The sequence below is a fragment of the Egretta garzetta genome, unplaced genomic scaffold, assembly GCF_000687185.1.
Source record: "Egretta garzetta isolate BGI_Z169 unplaced genomic scaffold, ASM68718v1 scaffold526, whole genome shotgun sequence".
In the NCBI taxonomy this organism is placed as follows: Eukaryota; Metazoa; Chordata; class Aves; order Pelecaniformes; family Ardeidae; genus Egretta; species Egretta garzetta.
The window spans coordinates 375,298-389,196 of NW_009259967.1; the positions used below are offsets into that span (position 1 = coordinate 375,298).

Genomic DNA, 13,899 nt, shown 5'->3' on the forward strand with positions numbered 1-13,899 from the left:
GGGCTTGTTAATACGTGTTTAATGCTCCCTCCTCAATCTTAGCGATGGAGCTGGGGGAGCTCTGTTGATGGGAAACTGCATGGAGTTGGGAGCCCGTAGATCTAACGAGGGGAAGTATTTACTTATCATCAGGGCATCTCCTGGGATTGGAAGCACGATGTCTGGCATCAGTTTAACCGTGTCAGGGCTGCAAAGGGGGCATCTTCCTCTCTGGAGGAGGGGGCTGCTTTCAAAGACTCCTCTTTCGGTGTATAGCAGGTGTGGATGACGTGATTCGAATGGTACATAAAGACGTTATAGGTGAAGTGTGGTACAGCTTGTATGGCAGTGCTTGTTCCGGGGAGAAGTTGGACTGGTTAAATATGCTGAAGCCTACATGTCTGATGTAATTTATGTGCTGGACCTTCAGGGTTTTTAATATAGAAGCTGTTGCTATGTTGCAATAAAAAGCCTTCCCAAACACTCAAAAATATTTTTGTGGCTTTGAGCTTCAGAAAAATCAGATTGGAGGCTCAGTTAGACAAGTACACTGGAGCAGAGTGTGCCCTGGTGTTGTTGATCTTGCATGCCTCTACAGTCTTTAGAGCTGCCATCATCTCACCCCTAGTATACTAGTTTGGTAGTTTCTTCAGATCTTGAGAATAGAAAGAGTCGGACTAGCTCTAGCATAGATCAGGCAATCGGAGTGATGGTGGTAGGCATACCCGCATGGTTCTGCATCTGTTCCATCGTTCCCTGGAAGCATGCCTCTGCTACCTGAGTAGTAGGTGCCTCCTCCTCCACGGAGCTGTTTGTAGCAACTATAATGGCAGGGATACGTGTGTGCAAGGATGAAGATTAGATAGCAGGGAAGCAATGTTTTTGTGGTGTGATTTAAGGATGAGAGTACACAGAGTGGGGCCCCAGTAGGTTAAATGTTTGACAGCTTCCCTTGGCAATCTAGGCTTGTTGAATCAAAGGCGTAGGAGCCTTTCTAATATAGTATCTTGGAAAACAGAACAAGGGTAGAAAGAAAGAAGGAGAATTGCTTGGAACAAAAGTAGTGGTAAATATGCCAAGATACTATCCAGGGAGGTAATCTGGGTTAAAAGACTACTTAGAGACAGTTGTGAGAGAGAAATTCTAGGAGAGATTGTAGAAAACATCAGGAGCTTCCTGGAGAGAGCTGTTAAATGTACAAATGTGCTCTGTTGATGTTGCGTGCCTACTTCAGAGAAAGGTTTGTAAAATGCCATTACTAGCGGAAGGTTTCTTTGTGGGTAAGTAGCCTAGGCCATCAGTCTCTGCAGTGTTTATGTTCTCATTTGAGGAACTAAATTGTAATCCATTTGCTGTAGAGGTAATCTTCCAGTTGTGAAACTAATGCAAACCAATCTGGTATTGACTTCCCAAGACTGCAGAAGTTGGTTTGTCTGTATTTTTACTCACAGCCAAGGTTCGTCAGCCCCAGAGCAATGTTTTTAAGAATAAATTATGTGTCATGGACTACAAAGACAGTAATGCAGCTTCAGAAATGTTTGGTTTCTACTACTGCTTCTGTCATCTGAAGAAGCTATGAACAGCAGATGACGAGATTATTTGAGAGCCGTTTAGGTCTTCGTGCTGGTGTGTGTTGCCTTTGCAAGTGCTTCCTTTGGAGGAGAACAGCTCTACTTAGTTTCGCAGACTTTGAGCTTGGTAACTGTTCTGTTTCTATCCAAAGCTTTAGGTGCATTCTGTGGTATGTAGGGACAGTGAAAAGGAATTGAACGGGCTGACTAAATATTATCGGCCATGACATTGTGGTGATGTGTAAAGTATTTCCCTCTTAAAGTGAATAATTGCAAACATCTCATTGGTTTAGAAGAAGGAGCTTCTCTCTAGTGGCATTTGATATTTTGGGTTTATGCTACACTATGTAGTTAGGATGGGTTTTATTTATTACCTAATTGAAATAAACCAGACCTGGACATGACTCTGAAAGTAAATGGTCTTATGTCATAGAATCATAGAAACGTCTAGGTTGGAAAAGACCTTTAAGATCATCAAGTCCAACCGTTAACCTAGCACTGCCGTCCCACCACTAAACCCTGTCCCTAAGCACCTCATCTACCCTTCTTTTAAATACCTCCAGGGATGGGGACTCAACCACCTCCACCATGTCATTTATACCAAGAAAGTAATGGTAGTGGTATTTACTTCCTCTAGCTTGTTATTTTAAAATCCTTTTGTAGTATCCAGTTGTATTAAAATTGTGTGTGCATATTTATGAAACATAAGTAGACTTTGTTCCTTAGTCAGCGGGGATAATCATGTTACTGGGATGTGCTCAGATATCACAGAGGAAGTGCATGTGCACCAGCCTGGATTGGTAAAGCTAACTACGACATTTTAAAATAAATATGTGGTTTTTCACACCAGGAGCTCTTGTCGTTGGCCAAACGGAAACGCAGTGACTCTGAAGAAAAGGAGCCGCCTGTGAGCAAACCTACAGCATCTTCAGACTCTGAGACGTCAGACAGTGACGATGAGGTGAGTTTGCCATGTGACCAGTGAATTTGCTGTGGGTTATTTGTTTGATTGTACCTAAGTAGTGAAAGTATATTTATCATACAGTATATTTAGCCTGCTGGCTTCATAAAGGGGGACTGGCCATCGGTAGAACTGATGGACGCCCATTAAGCCCAGAGGACGTGTACTCAGAAATACTTCTTTTTTTCTTGTAATTAGTATGTTTTGAAGTGTGGCAGTGTACAAAGTAGTCTGAATGTCTATAGAAAAGATGACTGTCTGTTTAATCCCATGTTCATATGGTCTGAATGGTCTGGTGATCTGCCTGCTTAAAGCTAGTGTTTTTCCTGTGTAATGCTTGTGGTTGAAGCAGCAGTGATGCTGGTAAAGCTGGACTCTGAATTCAAGGGAGAGAGGTTTTCAGCTTTAGAAGAGAGCTTCCTTCCTCAGAGAGGAAAAGGGTCAAGGCAAGTGGTACTATTTTACAGGTGGTAAAACTGTTCCATTTAGCTACTTTGATTCTCCAAGAACTCTACCGTGAACTAGCTTGTCTGGTTGTTTGAACGTGCAACAGAGGGTGGTTTTATTGGCATTTTTGAAGAACGTAAGGCAAGGAAGAGTTTAGAATTACTTTGTTCTAGGGTTTTGTCAATTCCTTATTGTGGATAAGCAGTGCTTATCGGCTAGATCTGTTTTTATTTGTTCTTGTACTACTTTCTAGAGCTGGTTAAAAGTCTCTGCTTTCATGTATAAATGAAAATTGAAATCAACTTATTAAAACAGAGGAACTGACAAACAGACCAGACAGGTATTTGAATAGAAACATTTTCTTGAAAGGTTACAAATACCTTTTGCAAGCTTTCTGTGCAATGTAGAGAGGCCCTTTATTCCAGTCATTCTTAAAAATTTTACAGGCAGCTGTTTGGGGTGGGTGGAATTTGCTGAAACTACAGGAAGGATTATTCATTGTGACAAATGGAAGACCGATAGGGTAGGCCAACAATAAAGTATTAGCTATTAAGCATTTGGTAGCGTAGCAGAGTTCTTCCAATAAGTGTAAAGAACGTGTGGTTTATTTTTCTTTCTGAGGCAGTTTTGAAATAAATACGCTTGGAACGCTGTTTCACAATCAATCCTGTAATTAAAAAAAAAAAAAAAAAAAAAAAAAAAAAAAAGACTTGAATCTAATAATGCTTAAGATATAAGGAGAGAGAAAATTATGAATGGACTAGATATTACGTTTGATATTGGGTGACCACGCAGTTTGTCACTGCGTGTGTTCTGATCTGCTGGCACGCAGCTAGTTTATTCTAAGCTGTGTGGAGACCAGCTTGTCTGGGAAAGTAGACTTAGGTGTGGAGAGCAGCTCGATGATAAAGTTTTCTGCTCTGCGTTTATTGTTGAAGACAAAATAAATAATATTATTCAAAATTTTTTTTAGCTTGTGTAGACCTCAGATGTAGTTACCTGTCCGTTATATGTAGAATATGACAATGTATCTCCTCACGAATTTGCATGGACCTTCCAGATGTAGTTGTATCTCTGTTGCATGATGTGCATTTGGTACTTTCTTTCTGTGTATCATTTCTAATTGATACTCTGTTCTTTCTGACCTCTGTGCAGCAAGAGGAAAAGATTTAGAGAAGAGGTAATTAGGACGCTTGCTTCTATTCCTGTGCCTGAAATATGCATTCTGAACTGCTGCTTCTCACAGCAGGGTGAGACAGGCTGGGTTATGACAGTCGTGCTTCTGCCAGTCATTCAGTTGTGTGCATCCCTAGGCTTTACTACACTACTCCTGCTTGAACAACTTTGGTTTTAATTGGTGTTCTTGTGGTTAATTTGATTTTTGCTCAACCTTGGGCATTGGGAGAGAGGGTTTAAAAGTTGAAATTGTCTTACTGGTCTTCCTGCAAGATGAGAACCTTGAGGCAAAAGTATGGAAACTGTTGCCCTGGGCGAATGTGCTTAATCATGCCCGTTTGCTTCCACGCAGATTTTGTAGTGTGTACATCCTTTGTGGTCCCTGGCAAGTGCTAGATGTTCCAGGATTGTCACTATGTTCAATGTACAGGAAAGGAGCCTAAATCTCTGCTTCAGAGTCCAATGCTGCATTCTGTCTTTTTTTTTTAAAGGGAGGAAAGTTTGGGGGACATTGGGGAAAGATAATGCATTCTGGAATTACAGAATGACAGGAAGTACAAATCATGCCACATCTATATAATGGTGACCAAGCAATTTCAGTAGATCTTTAACATGATATTTTTGTGTCTTGGTGCGCGTGTGCTTCTTTGAAAGCTCATAGTCAGGTCAGGTGTTCATGGTGCAGGTGCTGGGTTCTGTAACGTTTTAAGTACCTGCGTGGTTGGAATCAAATTATCTAGCCGAGGGACTGAAGAGGAGTTGCAGGTAATGAAATAGGAGGCTGTGAACCATCTTCTGGTGGGTCTGTGGAATGTGCATGACTGAATGGACTGGAACTGTCATTCTGACAACTGATAAATAGCAATGATTGCAGACCTTTGCAGTAAGAAGTACCACCTTCTCAGAGTTATACTAAGCTGGATACAGATGTGGAGACAGTTTCTTTATCTGTGGAGCAATGTGTGGCCATGGCTACCCAAGAGCTCACCATCCCAAACTGTTGTTATCCTGGTGCATGTAACCAGTTTGCTGTTAGCCAAGTTTCTATTGGGGCGACTGTGCTAGATATATATATGTCTACAACGTACCATCATTGCTTATTGAAGACGTTGTGCAGATGGTATTCCTCAGTTGCAGTAGGTTAATTCTGGGTTCTTGCTCTTCCTTTTATTCTAGCATAATTGCATAACTGCAGTAAGAGAATTCTTTCGGTTGTGTGGTGAAGCCTGGATGACTTCTGCAACAACTTCACTAACATCAGTGTTAGATTAGTGTCCTGGTTTTGGCTGGCATGGGGTTAATTTTCTTTCTAGTAGCTGGTGTAGTGCTGTGTTTTGAATTTAGGATGAGAATAATGTTGCTAACACACTGACGTTTTAGTTGTTGCTGAGCAGTGCTTACACTAGCAAAGGACTTTTTAGCTTCTTATACTGGATGCCAGTGAGGGTGCTGGAGGTGCACAAGAAGCTGGGAGGGGACACAGCCAGGACAGCTGACCCAAACTGGCCAAAGGGATATTCCATACCATATGACATCACACTGAACAAAAAAAACTGGAGAGTTGACCAGGGCAGGGCAGGGCATGGCTGCTGCTTGAGAACTGGCTGGGCATCAGTCAGCAGGTGGTGGGCAATTGCATTGTGCATCACTTGTTTTGTATATTCTTTTATCACTATTACTATTTTGCCTTCCTTTTCTGTCCTATGGAATTGTCTTTATCTCAACCAATGAGTTCTACCCTTTTTCCGATTCTCTCCCCCATCCCACTGCGGGGGGAGTGAGCGAACGGCTCTGTGGTGTTCAGCTGCCCGCCTGGTTAAGTCACGACAATTCGACAGAAAGCCACAATGCTGTAGGAGCTCCTGTTTGTTTCTCTTGAAAGGTTTGCTGTTAGCAATGCTGGTGTAAGTCTGTGCATCTTTCTATGCTCATTCTAATGTTGTGAGGGGTTTGGTTGTGCCTTTTAACATCTCTAGGGCGATAGCAGAAGATAACTTCAGGACCAGAAAAGTTATATCATGAATGCATGGTAGTAGGCTGGAGTTTAGTGAGGTATATCTGTTTAGGCCTTTGCAAATATGCAGATTCAGTAGGAAACATCATAGCTGAAGATCTCGTCGGGAGCTGTGGGACAGAGGAAGAGGTGAACAGTGGTCATGCAGCCAGTGAGGAAATCTGTCTCAAATAACAGCCTAGGAGGCTTTCTGCCCCTATTATGAGGAAAGGGCTTGAAAGTTTGGATCTACTTATTGCACTTCAGGCTAGAGTGCTCTAGTAAACCACAGGTTAGCAGAAAACTGTATATGTTCCTTTTGTTTTGGGGGTTTCTTCTGTGAGTTTGTAGAGATTATGATGCTAAATGTCTTCCTTCCCTCTGTGCTTTTATTTCATAATACTGCTTAAATAGGCCTCCAAGAATGAGGGGGTTCTCCAGTCCTGTGAGGCCTTTGCCATACACATGTTTTTTTTTAAGCTTAAGAAATTTGAAACGGGCTGTGCTTTAATCTTCTATACACAGCCATATAGGCTGTGTACTTTGTGATTTTGACTCTTCTTGGAGACAGTTTCCCTCAGCTGTTAATGAGAGAATTGTAAAGCTTTCCTTAAGATGTGCTGTTACTCCCCCCGCCCCAAACAAAGTGCAAGTGCAAATCTGAATAGTGCAGGCTAATTGTATGGAGGCTAGCATGTCCAAAGAAGTGATGTGAACAGCTGTGGACAAAATAGGTATAAAATTTGGTCTGCAAGTAGCTTCTTTAAATTGCAAGCTAGCACGGGGACAACTTCTGGGGACTCGATTTATGCGGTATGAAAGACTGCAGGAGCTCTGGAGTAGGTTGCTCCAGAAGTAGACTCACAGAGGTATTGGAATTGAATACGTGATTTTATTTAAGTTTTTTCACTGAGTGATTTTTTCCTTGGTACCCAGGGAGCTGTTCTTGCTGAGAACAATCCAGTCATAAGGCACTGTCTAATACCTAGAGAAGTCATTAAACCTTTGTTAGTCCAGATGATGCTTGCTGGCTGGTGATGCTAGAGCCCCGCAAGGCACTCATTGACCAAGTGTTTTATGGCTGTTGCCATCTCCAGCTGTTTGGCCCAGGCCTCTGAAATAAAACATTGCAGGTTTTCACAGCCAGTACAAGTTTGTTTTGATTATGGAGAGTGCTTCTTCATTGGCATTTGTATCTACCATCTCAGTGCAGTGTTGTCACTCAGCAGTTCTTGCCATTTTTCAACACATGGACCCTCAAAATACTTCTAGAGCTAATGTTAACTCTCAGCTTAAACTGAATTTGAACCTACTATAGGCAGATCTTCCCCCCACCCCCCTCCACCCCCGTAGTTACCTTTCTGTGAGCTCCTTTGAGTTGGACAATAAGGGTGGATCTGGTGTCTGGTGATATTTTGGCCCATGAAGCCTTCTTTCAGCCAGTTCCTGGCAAAGCCCCTTCTGTGGCTTCAGAAGGTGTTTCCTTTGTTTGCTTATCTCCTTTATATTTTGGTGTTGACACCTTGAGTCTCCTCCCTGCGTCTAAAACTGTCCTTTAAGTTTTCTAATTGCTGTCATTGTGAAGGTGTTTGAGGCATCTGAATGAAGTGTGCAGACCCTGAAAGGCGAGAAAAGTAACAAAAACTTTTTATTTACTATTTAGTTTTAACAGTAATGGTAGAGAGTGTTTTCTTCCTTGTAGCTGTTGGGAGTGCTGCCTCCACAGTCTTTCAGCTTTGAGAAACCCTGAAGACAGTAAATGCTGCCTTATCTTCCTATCTGTGCTGCCTGCTGTTGTTTTCAGACAGGCTGAAATGCAGTTTGACTTGCCTGGAGGACTGCCTTTTGTTTTCCCTGTATGCACGGAGGAGAATGGATGAAAGTTTGTAAGCTGGACTTCTGTACCTTGGCACTCTTAAGCTATCATGTTGTCATGGTGTATAAGTTTATCTGGCCTAGGAAAGGAACACATTGGTGAGGGACTGATGTTTTGATGTTGTGGCTTGTAATTTGCCTTTTACTTACAAAAGCTGTATCCAGGAGGGAAGGATATGGCAAGGGCAGGCCGGTAACCTTGGTTGTGTATCTCTTTGGTTTGATGTAAATAATTAAAAAAAAAAAAAAAAAAAAAAAAGCAGGGAGAATACCTATTTGCAAAATAAAATCTTAGTGGATAATACATTCAGGTAATGTGTGAATAGAAGCAAATCTCGACTATCTGAGCAGCAGGGGTAAGACAATTCTACTGCATTCTGCACTCTCTGAGAGCTCACTTTTTTTTTTCCCCCTCCTCAATCTCATTTCATCTCCCAAGTGGAAATATGTTCCAGGTTTGCTGAGCTATAAATGATTTTCTTCAATCATTTTGTGTAGTTGCTTTTGTAGAAGCTGACCTCTAAATCTGGCTGATTTCTAATGTGTGTGGGTTGTTATTGTCAGTCCATTCTGGGTACTGTGGCTTAACTTGGACTTCTTTAGGGAAATATGCGAGCTATTAGCACTGTGAATCTTTTGAAGCAAGAGGAAAAATCAAAATGCTCTTCTGGCTACTTCCTGTGAATGAACCATAAAGCTCTGTTGTTTGATAGTACTAAACAATAAGCAGGAGGCCATGTTGTAGCACACTTCTGTATGGATTTATTAACTTGCTGTGTCTGGAATCATGGAGAGTTCCAGATGGTGGCCGAGGAGGCAGCAGTGAATAGAAGGGCTGTTTAGAGGAGGTGGTGTGTAGTCATGGAAAGCATGTGAGGTGTTGACTGGCTCTGCCTGACTGGAACATGGAAGAGGGAACCCAGAGAAGCTGCAATAGAGGACAGATCTTGGAAAATACAGTTATTGTTTGCTGTTTGACATGCATGGAGGTAAGGGAAACAGATGCTTCTGACTCTAATTGTGAGTGCATTTTTACTTGATGTTGCATGCAAACGTTGTTGCCTTTCTGACCTTGGCTGGTGTGCTAGGGCATGAGGAAGGGGCTTAAGACTGATTTGGACTGCAGGTTGCAGTGCAGGTCATGCCTTTCCAGTGTTGCCTCCCCCGCCCCAGACATGCTAATCTCTGTTACGTCTTCTGCTCTAAGAAGAAATGATGTATGCTAGTCTCTCTCTGAACAATACAGAGTGTTCATTCAGTGTCCAAATGACAACTGATGGGCGCTGAGCCTGCAGAGCAATCTGTGAGCCTAACAGAGCCTCAAACTGACTACATCCTGGTTTTGGTGGCTTATTTGTCCTTAAGGCTTGCTTGAACCCTTGTCCTGTAGAGGTACCGGGAATGACCAGGTGCTGATGAGAGATTGAGGGTAGCTGAATAACCCCTGAAGCACCTGAGTTGGTTGATAAAGAATTTAGCTTTGTGACAGCACTGAAACTGGGAAGTGACAACCAGTTATTGTGACTTAAAAGATGTAGAGGTCACTTGTGTAAACAAAAGCGAGATGAAGTGTAAATTTCCTAGATTAGGGCAGATAATTTTTTTTATTACTTTTTGTTCAAGAGAATGTCACACAGCTTTCTCTTCAGTCCCATCTTCCTGGACCCAGATTCTCTCCACAATTCTGCTTGTGAGTCAAAGGCTGAGAACAGTGTATCTACAACTATTAAACACATTTTATTAACAACTGAAGTCCCACTGTTTTTTTATCTGATCTTAACTTCTTTCATCTCAGCATGACCTCTCAAGGTTTTGATATAACTGTGATGTATACTATAGCTTTCTCTGTGCTGCTTCCTTGCTATACAGCATGCCGACGCAAGGTATAATTCGATGTTAGAAAAGAAGTGGCAGAGCTCTGGGATGGAGGCACCTCTGCATCCCTGGGTCAGGGGGCTTTGCTTCTCCCTGCTAAATGCTCAGTTTCACTTCTTCACTGTTGTGTTTTCACTAGGATGCTGGCAGTAGGTGAGCTCTTGAACAAATAGCAAAAATGCACTTTTCTGTAATACCTAGGAGATGGTTCCTTAATGTTGAGGTTTGAGCAGATTTGGGCAGAGCAGAAGCTTGTTCTTGAGTGATTTACATGGGCATAGTTAACCAGGAATATTATTAGGCACTAGTATTGTAAAACTTTAATGTGGAAGCCAATGAAGACTTGAGTGCAAGCTCAGGCTGATGTAAAGTCAGATGCTTTATGTGCAGTTTCTCATCTGTCCTATGGACCATAATAGACTGGGCTAATTGCATAGGGCATGCGTTACAATTGGAGGCTCGCCACTAGGTAGCTGTACTTTCACCTCAGAAAAGAAAATGTCTGCCTGGCCTTTGACAGATACTTTGGAATGCACAGCTGATGCTTAATGAAGATGATGAAGCAGGTGGTAATATGGAAGGTACAAGGCTGGGTGTGAGAGTAATCAAAACGTAGGGAGTTCTAAAGTATTAGTCGGTCAGGTAGTAGCTTCTAACTACTCAGCTGAGTTTCGTTTGGAGTACTTGAAAACCAGGGTTCTCTGAAGATGGTGCCCAATCAGGCAGAAGTAATCAAATTTGTTGGAATGATTACTGCCTGCAGGGATGGACTTAAAATAATACACAATAATAATACAATAAGCCTTAAAATAATACATAGGCAATCCTTATTGGTTCTTTTATGTGGCTTTACCATCCAGGTGGCTGGGACAATGCAAAAATTCTAATAAGAAATCACACTGTAAGGTAAATACTAGCTTATCTCCTGGGATTTAAAGTTGTTCCTGTGTGTATGGTAGTAGAAGTCCTGTACTTGGAAAGTGCAGTCTAAGTTAATTGAGGATATGCTGTTAAGAGAAAATTAAAATTAAGACTTGACATTTGGGTTTTTTTGTTGTTTTTTTTTTCCCTGACTTCTGTGATTCTGATTTGATTCTGACTTGTGTATATAGATGCAGGTGGTGGCACTACTGTATGAGTGAGTGTGCTATTGGCTTGTTGCATAAAAATACAGGTGTTGTATACTCCTGGTGAAACTGAGATTTTGGAAAGACTGTTGTGTAATTGGTGTGCCTTCGTGAAATCTAAAATCTGCTCTTGAATAAACTAGTTTTGGAAACACATCTGTTGCTGCTTCTGTTTAATAGTAGTAAGCTGAAGCTAATCTTTACAAATGCAGTTGGACGGTTGTTTAAAGTTATTTTCCTAGGAGAATGTTTTCAGTACCTCTTTTCTCGTGTCACATATTGCAGACTCTGAAGTCTTCATTGTTTTTAAAAGGAGTGTCCTACCAACTGTTAGATTGCACTGATAACTGATTTTTTTTTTTTTAAAAAAAAGAAAAAATCCAAATCAACCACACAACAGCCTCCCAAGCCCCCAAAACCTTGTAAAATGTTTTCATTTGATGTTTCCTATTGGCTTTTTTCCCTCCACTTCCCTGCATATGACGGATTTGTTGCTGTCTGGTATTGGACTGTTTCTCAGTTGTTTTACTCCAGTGTTTTGGGGGAGGGAGAAAAGAGTGATGTTCATGTCTCATGCTCCCTTTCTTGGTTCTTTCCTTGCAGTGGACTGTTGGAGGTTCCAAAAACAAAAAAAAGGGAAAAGCGGGTAAGGCAGAGAAAAAAGGAGCCATGAAGAAGCAGATGAACAAAGCTGCCTCTTCAGGCAGCTCAGATAAAGACAGCTCGGCTGAGAGCTCAGCACCTGAAGAGGGTAAGATAACACATGTATGCCTATTTACAGTGTAATTCCAAGTGAAGTTACCCCTTTGTGCACGCTGAAGAGTAATGTCAAATGGTGATGTTAAAGACTACCTTCAAAGAGTTTCCTTTGTGTTACCAATAGTCTGGATGACTCTTAAACTTGCTGTGGCTTGAAGTGTATATAATTCAGTAGAGCATTGCTGTAAGCTCTCCATTACAAATGCAACACTAAATACCAATTCAGCTGAAGAATGTATGACATGTTCCATTACTTCACTAGATGATCTCCCAAGGTCCCTTCCAACCCTTGCCGTTCTGTGACTTTCTCTTGGAAAATGTCGTATGGGTAGTATTTTCTTTTATTCCCATGGATGTATTTTCCCTTCCCAAGCTTTTTGTGATGACAAAGGGAGAGGTGTATAGTGTTGCATGATACAAATGCAATCAAAGAATTATAAAGACCTTTAACATTATCATGTCCAACTGTTAACCTAGTACTCCCAAGTCTACCACTAAACCATGTCCCTAAGCACCACATCTACACATCTTTTAAATACCTCCAGGGATGGTGACTCATCCATTTCCCTGGGCAGCCTGTTCCAATGCTTGACAACCCCTTCAGTGAAGACATTTTTCCTAATACCCAATCTAAACCTCCCCAGTGCAAAATACGAGCTTATCTTTCATGCGTTTTCTCTGAATTGGAATTCTTGCACATTTATACTGACATGGAAGAAGAAAAATCGTTACTATAACTTCATCAGATTTTTTTTTTACATGAATATTGAATGTGTTCCAATGCTGGGCAAACTTCCTGTGTTCTTTCCTGTTTTCATCATGCCTATGAAGTTTTGCAGGTTGTTAGTTGCAATTTCAGTTGATACTAAAAAAACAAAGTTAAGAAAGAATATGAAGGAACCTACAGTTTTAAGTACATTAAGCATATTAAGCACAGCAGAGACAGGCAAAGCATGAAGTGACTGAACCTGTATATGTCAGTGCGTGCAAATCAAAGTTTTTCACAGCATAGCTGGAAGCTTCCAGAAATACTGAGACCAGAATGGAAGTGGATGAAAGAATCCTAGTGTCTGCTTTTGTGATTTAGTGTAATATAGTTCATTAGGTGATACAATCAAAGCACTTGGACTTGGATCAAGTTTAAAGGTGGTGTTACCCAATATTATTGGTATTACTAGCTGTTCCCTAAGCCTGTGTATAACTGGGAGGGCTTGTTACAGTAATGGAGCTAGCATCACAGCCTTGCCAGTCCTGAGGGTAGTGTGTTTCAACTTTATCTTGTGACGTAGCAATTCATAGTGTTGCAGACTTCAGATGACAAATTTTGGTTCTTCAGGTTGCTATAATGAGGAGTACTGATGGATAATAGTGGCATTTGAGGTGTGCTACACACACTTATAAAGTTATGGATGTACAAGTAACTGCTCAAGGACATAAGCATATAGGGATAGAAGTCTAACCTTAAGACCCTAACACGCTTACCAAAAGGCCTCCTAAAATTTGCTTGTTCTATTAAGAATTTTTGCTTATAACCCAATTTGTGTTCACCTGTAGTACCATTCATTTTACCATTTTTTAGCATGCATATCTTATGTTAATGAAGTACTTCCTCTTGGATTTGGTTTTCATTATATGTATGCTTTTAGTATAGTGGAAGAGGAGTGTAATATTCATTCTTGATATCCTTTGCTAACATGCTGCAATGAAGTGGTTGGGCTTTGCCCCAGCTGAATCTCACTGCCTTGTGTTTTTGTTTTAGGAGAAGTCTCTGACTCTGAAAGCAACAGCTCCTCATCTAGCTCAGATTCAGATTCTTCATCTGAAGATGAGGAATTCCATGATGGCTATGGAGAAGATTTGATGGGAGATGAAGAAGACCGAGCTCGACTGGAACAAATGACAGAAAAGGAGAGAGAGCAGGAGCTGTTTAACCGGATAGAGAAGAGAGAAGTGCTAAAGAGAAGGTGAATCTTCTACCTGTTGGTATTTGGTAGCAAATTCATACAGGCTGTATGGAGAGTATACTGACTGTGCTCTCATGTTTGCAGCCCAAGTATTCAGCACTGTAAAGTGAATTAAACTTCATTGTAGATTCCTTGCATAAACTCTCCTTGTTGCTAGTTGAGAAGCACACAG

General features: G+C 41.3%; 1 protein-coding gene across 1 annotated transcript in view; it reads left to right on the forward strand.

Annotated features, from left to right (window-relative positions):
- Window positions 1–2,400: 2,400 nt before the first annotated feature.
- Window positions 2,401–13,899, forward strand: part of RTF1 (RTF1 homolog, Paf1/RNA polymerase II complex component) — a 31,521-nt gene continuing 20,022 nt past the window's right edge. Inside the window, exons 1-3 of the mRNA XM_009640219.2 lie at window positions 2,401–2,511; window positions 11,608–11,755; window positions 13,523–13,727. Coding sequence (XP_009638514.1) covers window positions 11,674–11,755; window positions 13,523–13,727 — 287 coding nt within the window. The 5' untranslated portion in view covers window positions 2,401–2,511; window positions 11,608–11,673. The remainder of the gene's footprint in view (window positions 2,512–11,607; window positions 11,756–13,522; window positions 13,728–13,899) is intronic.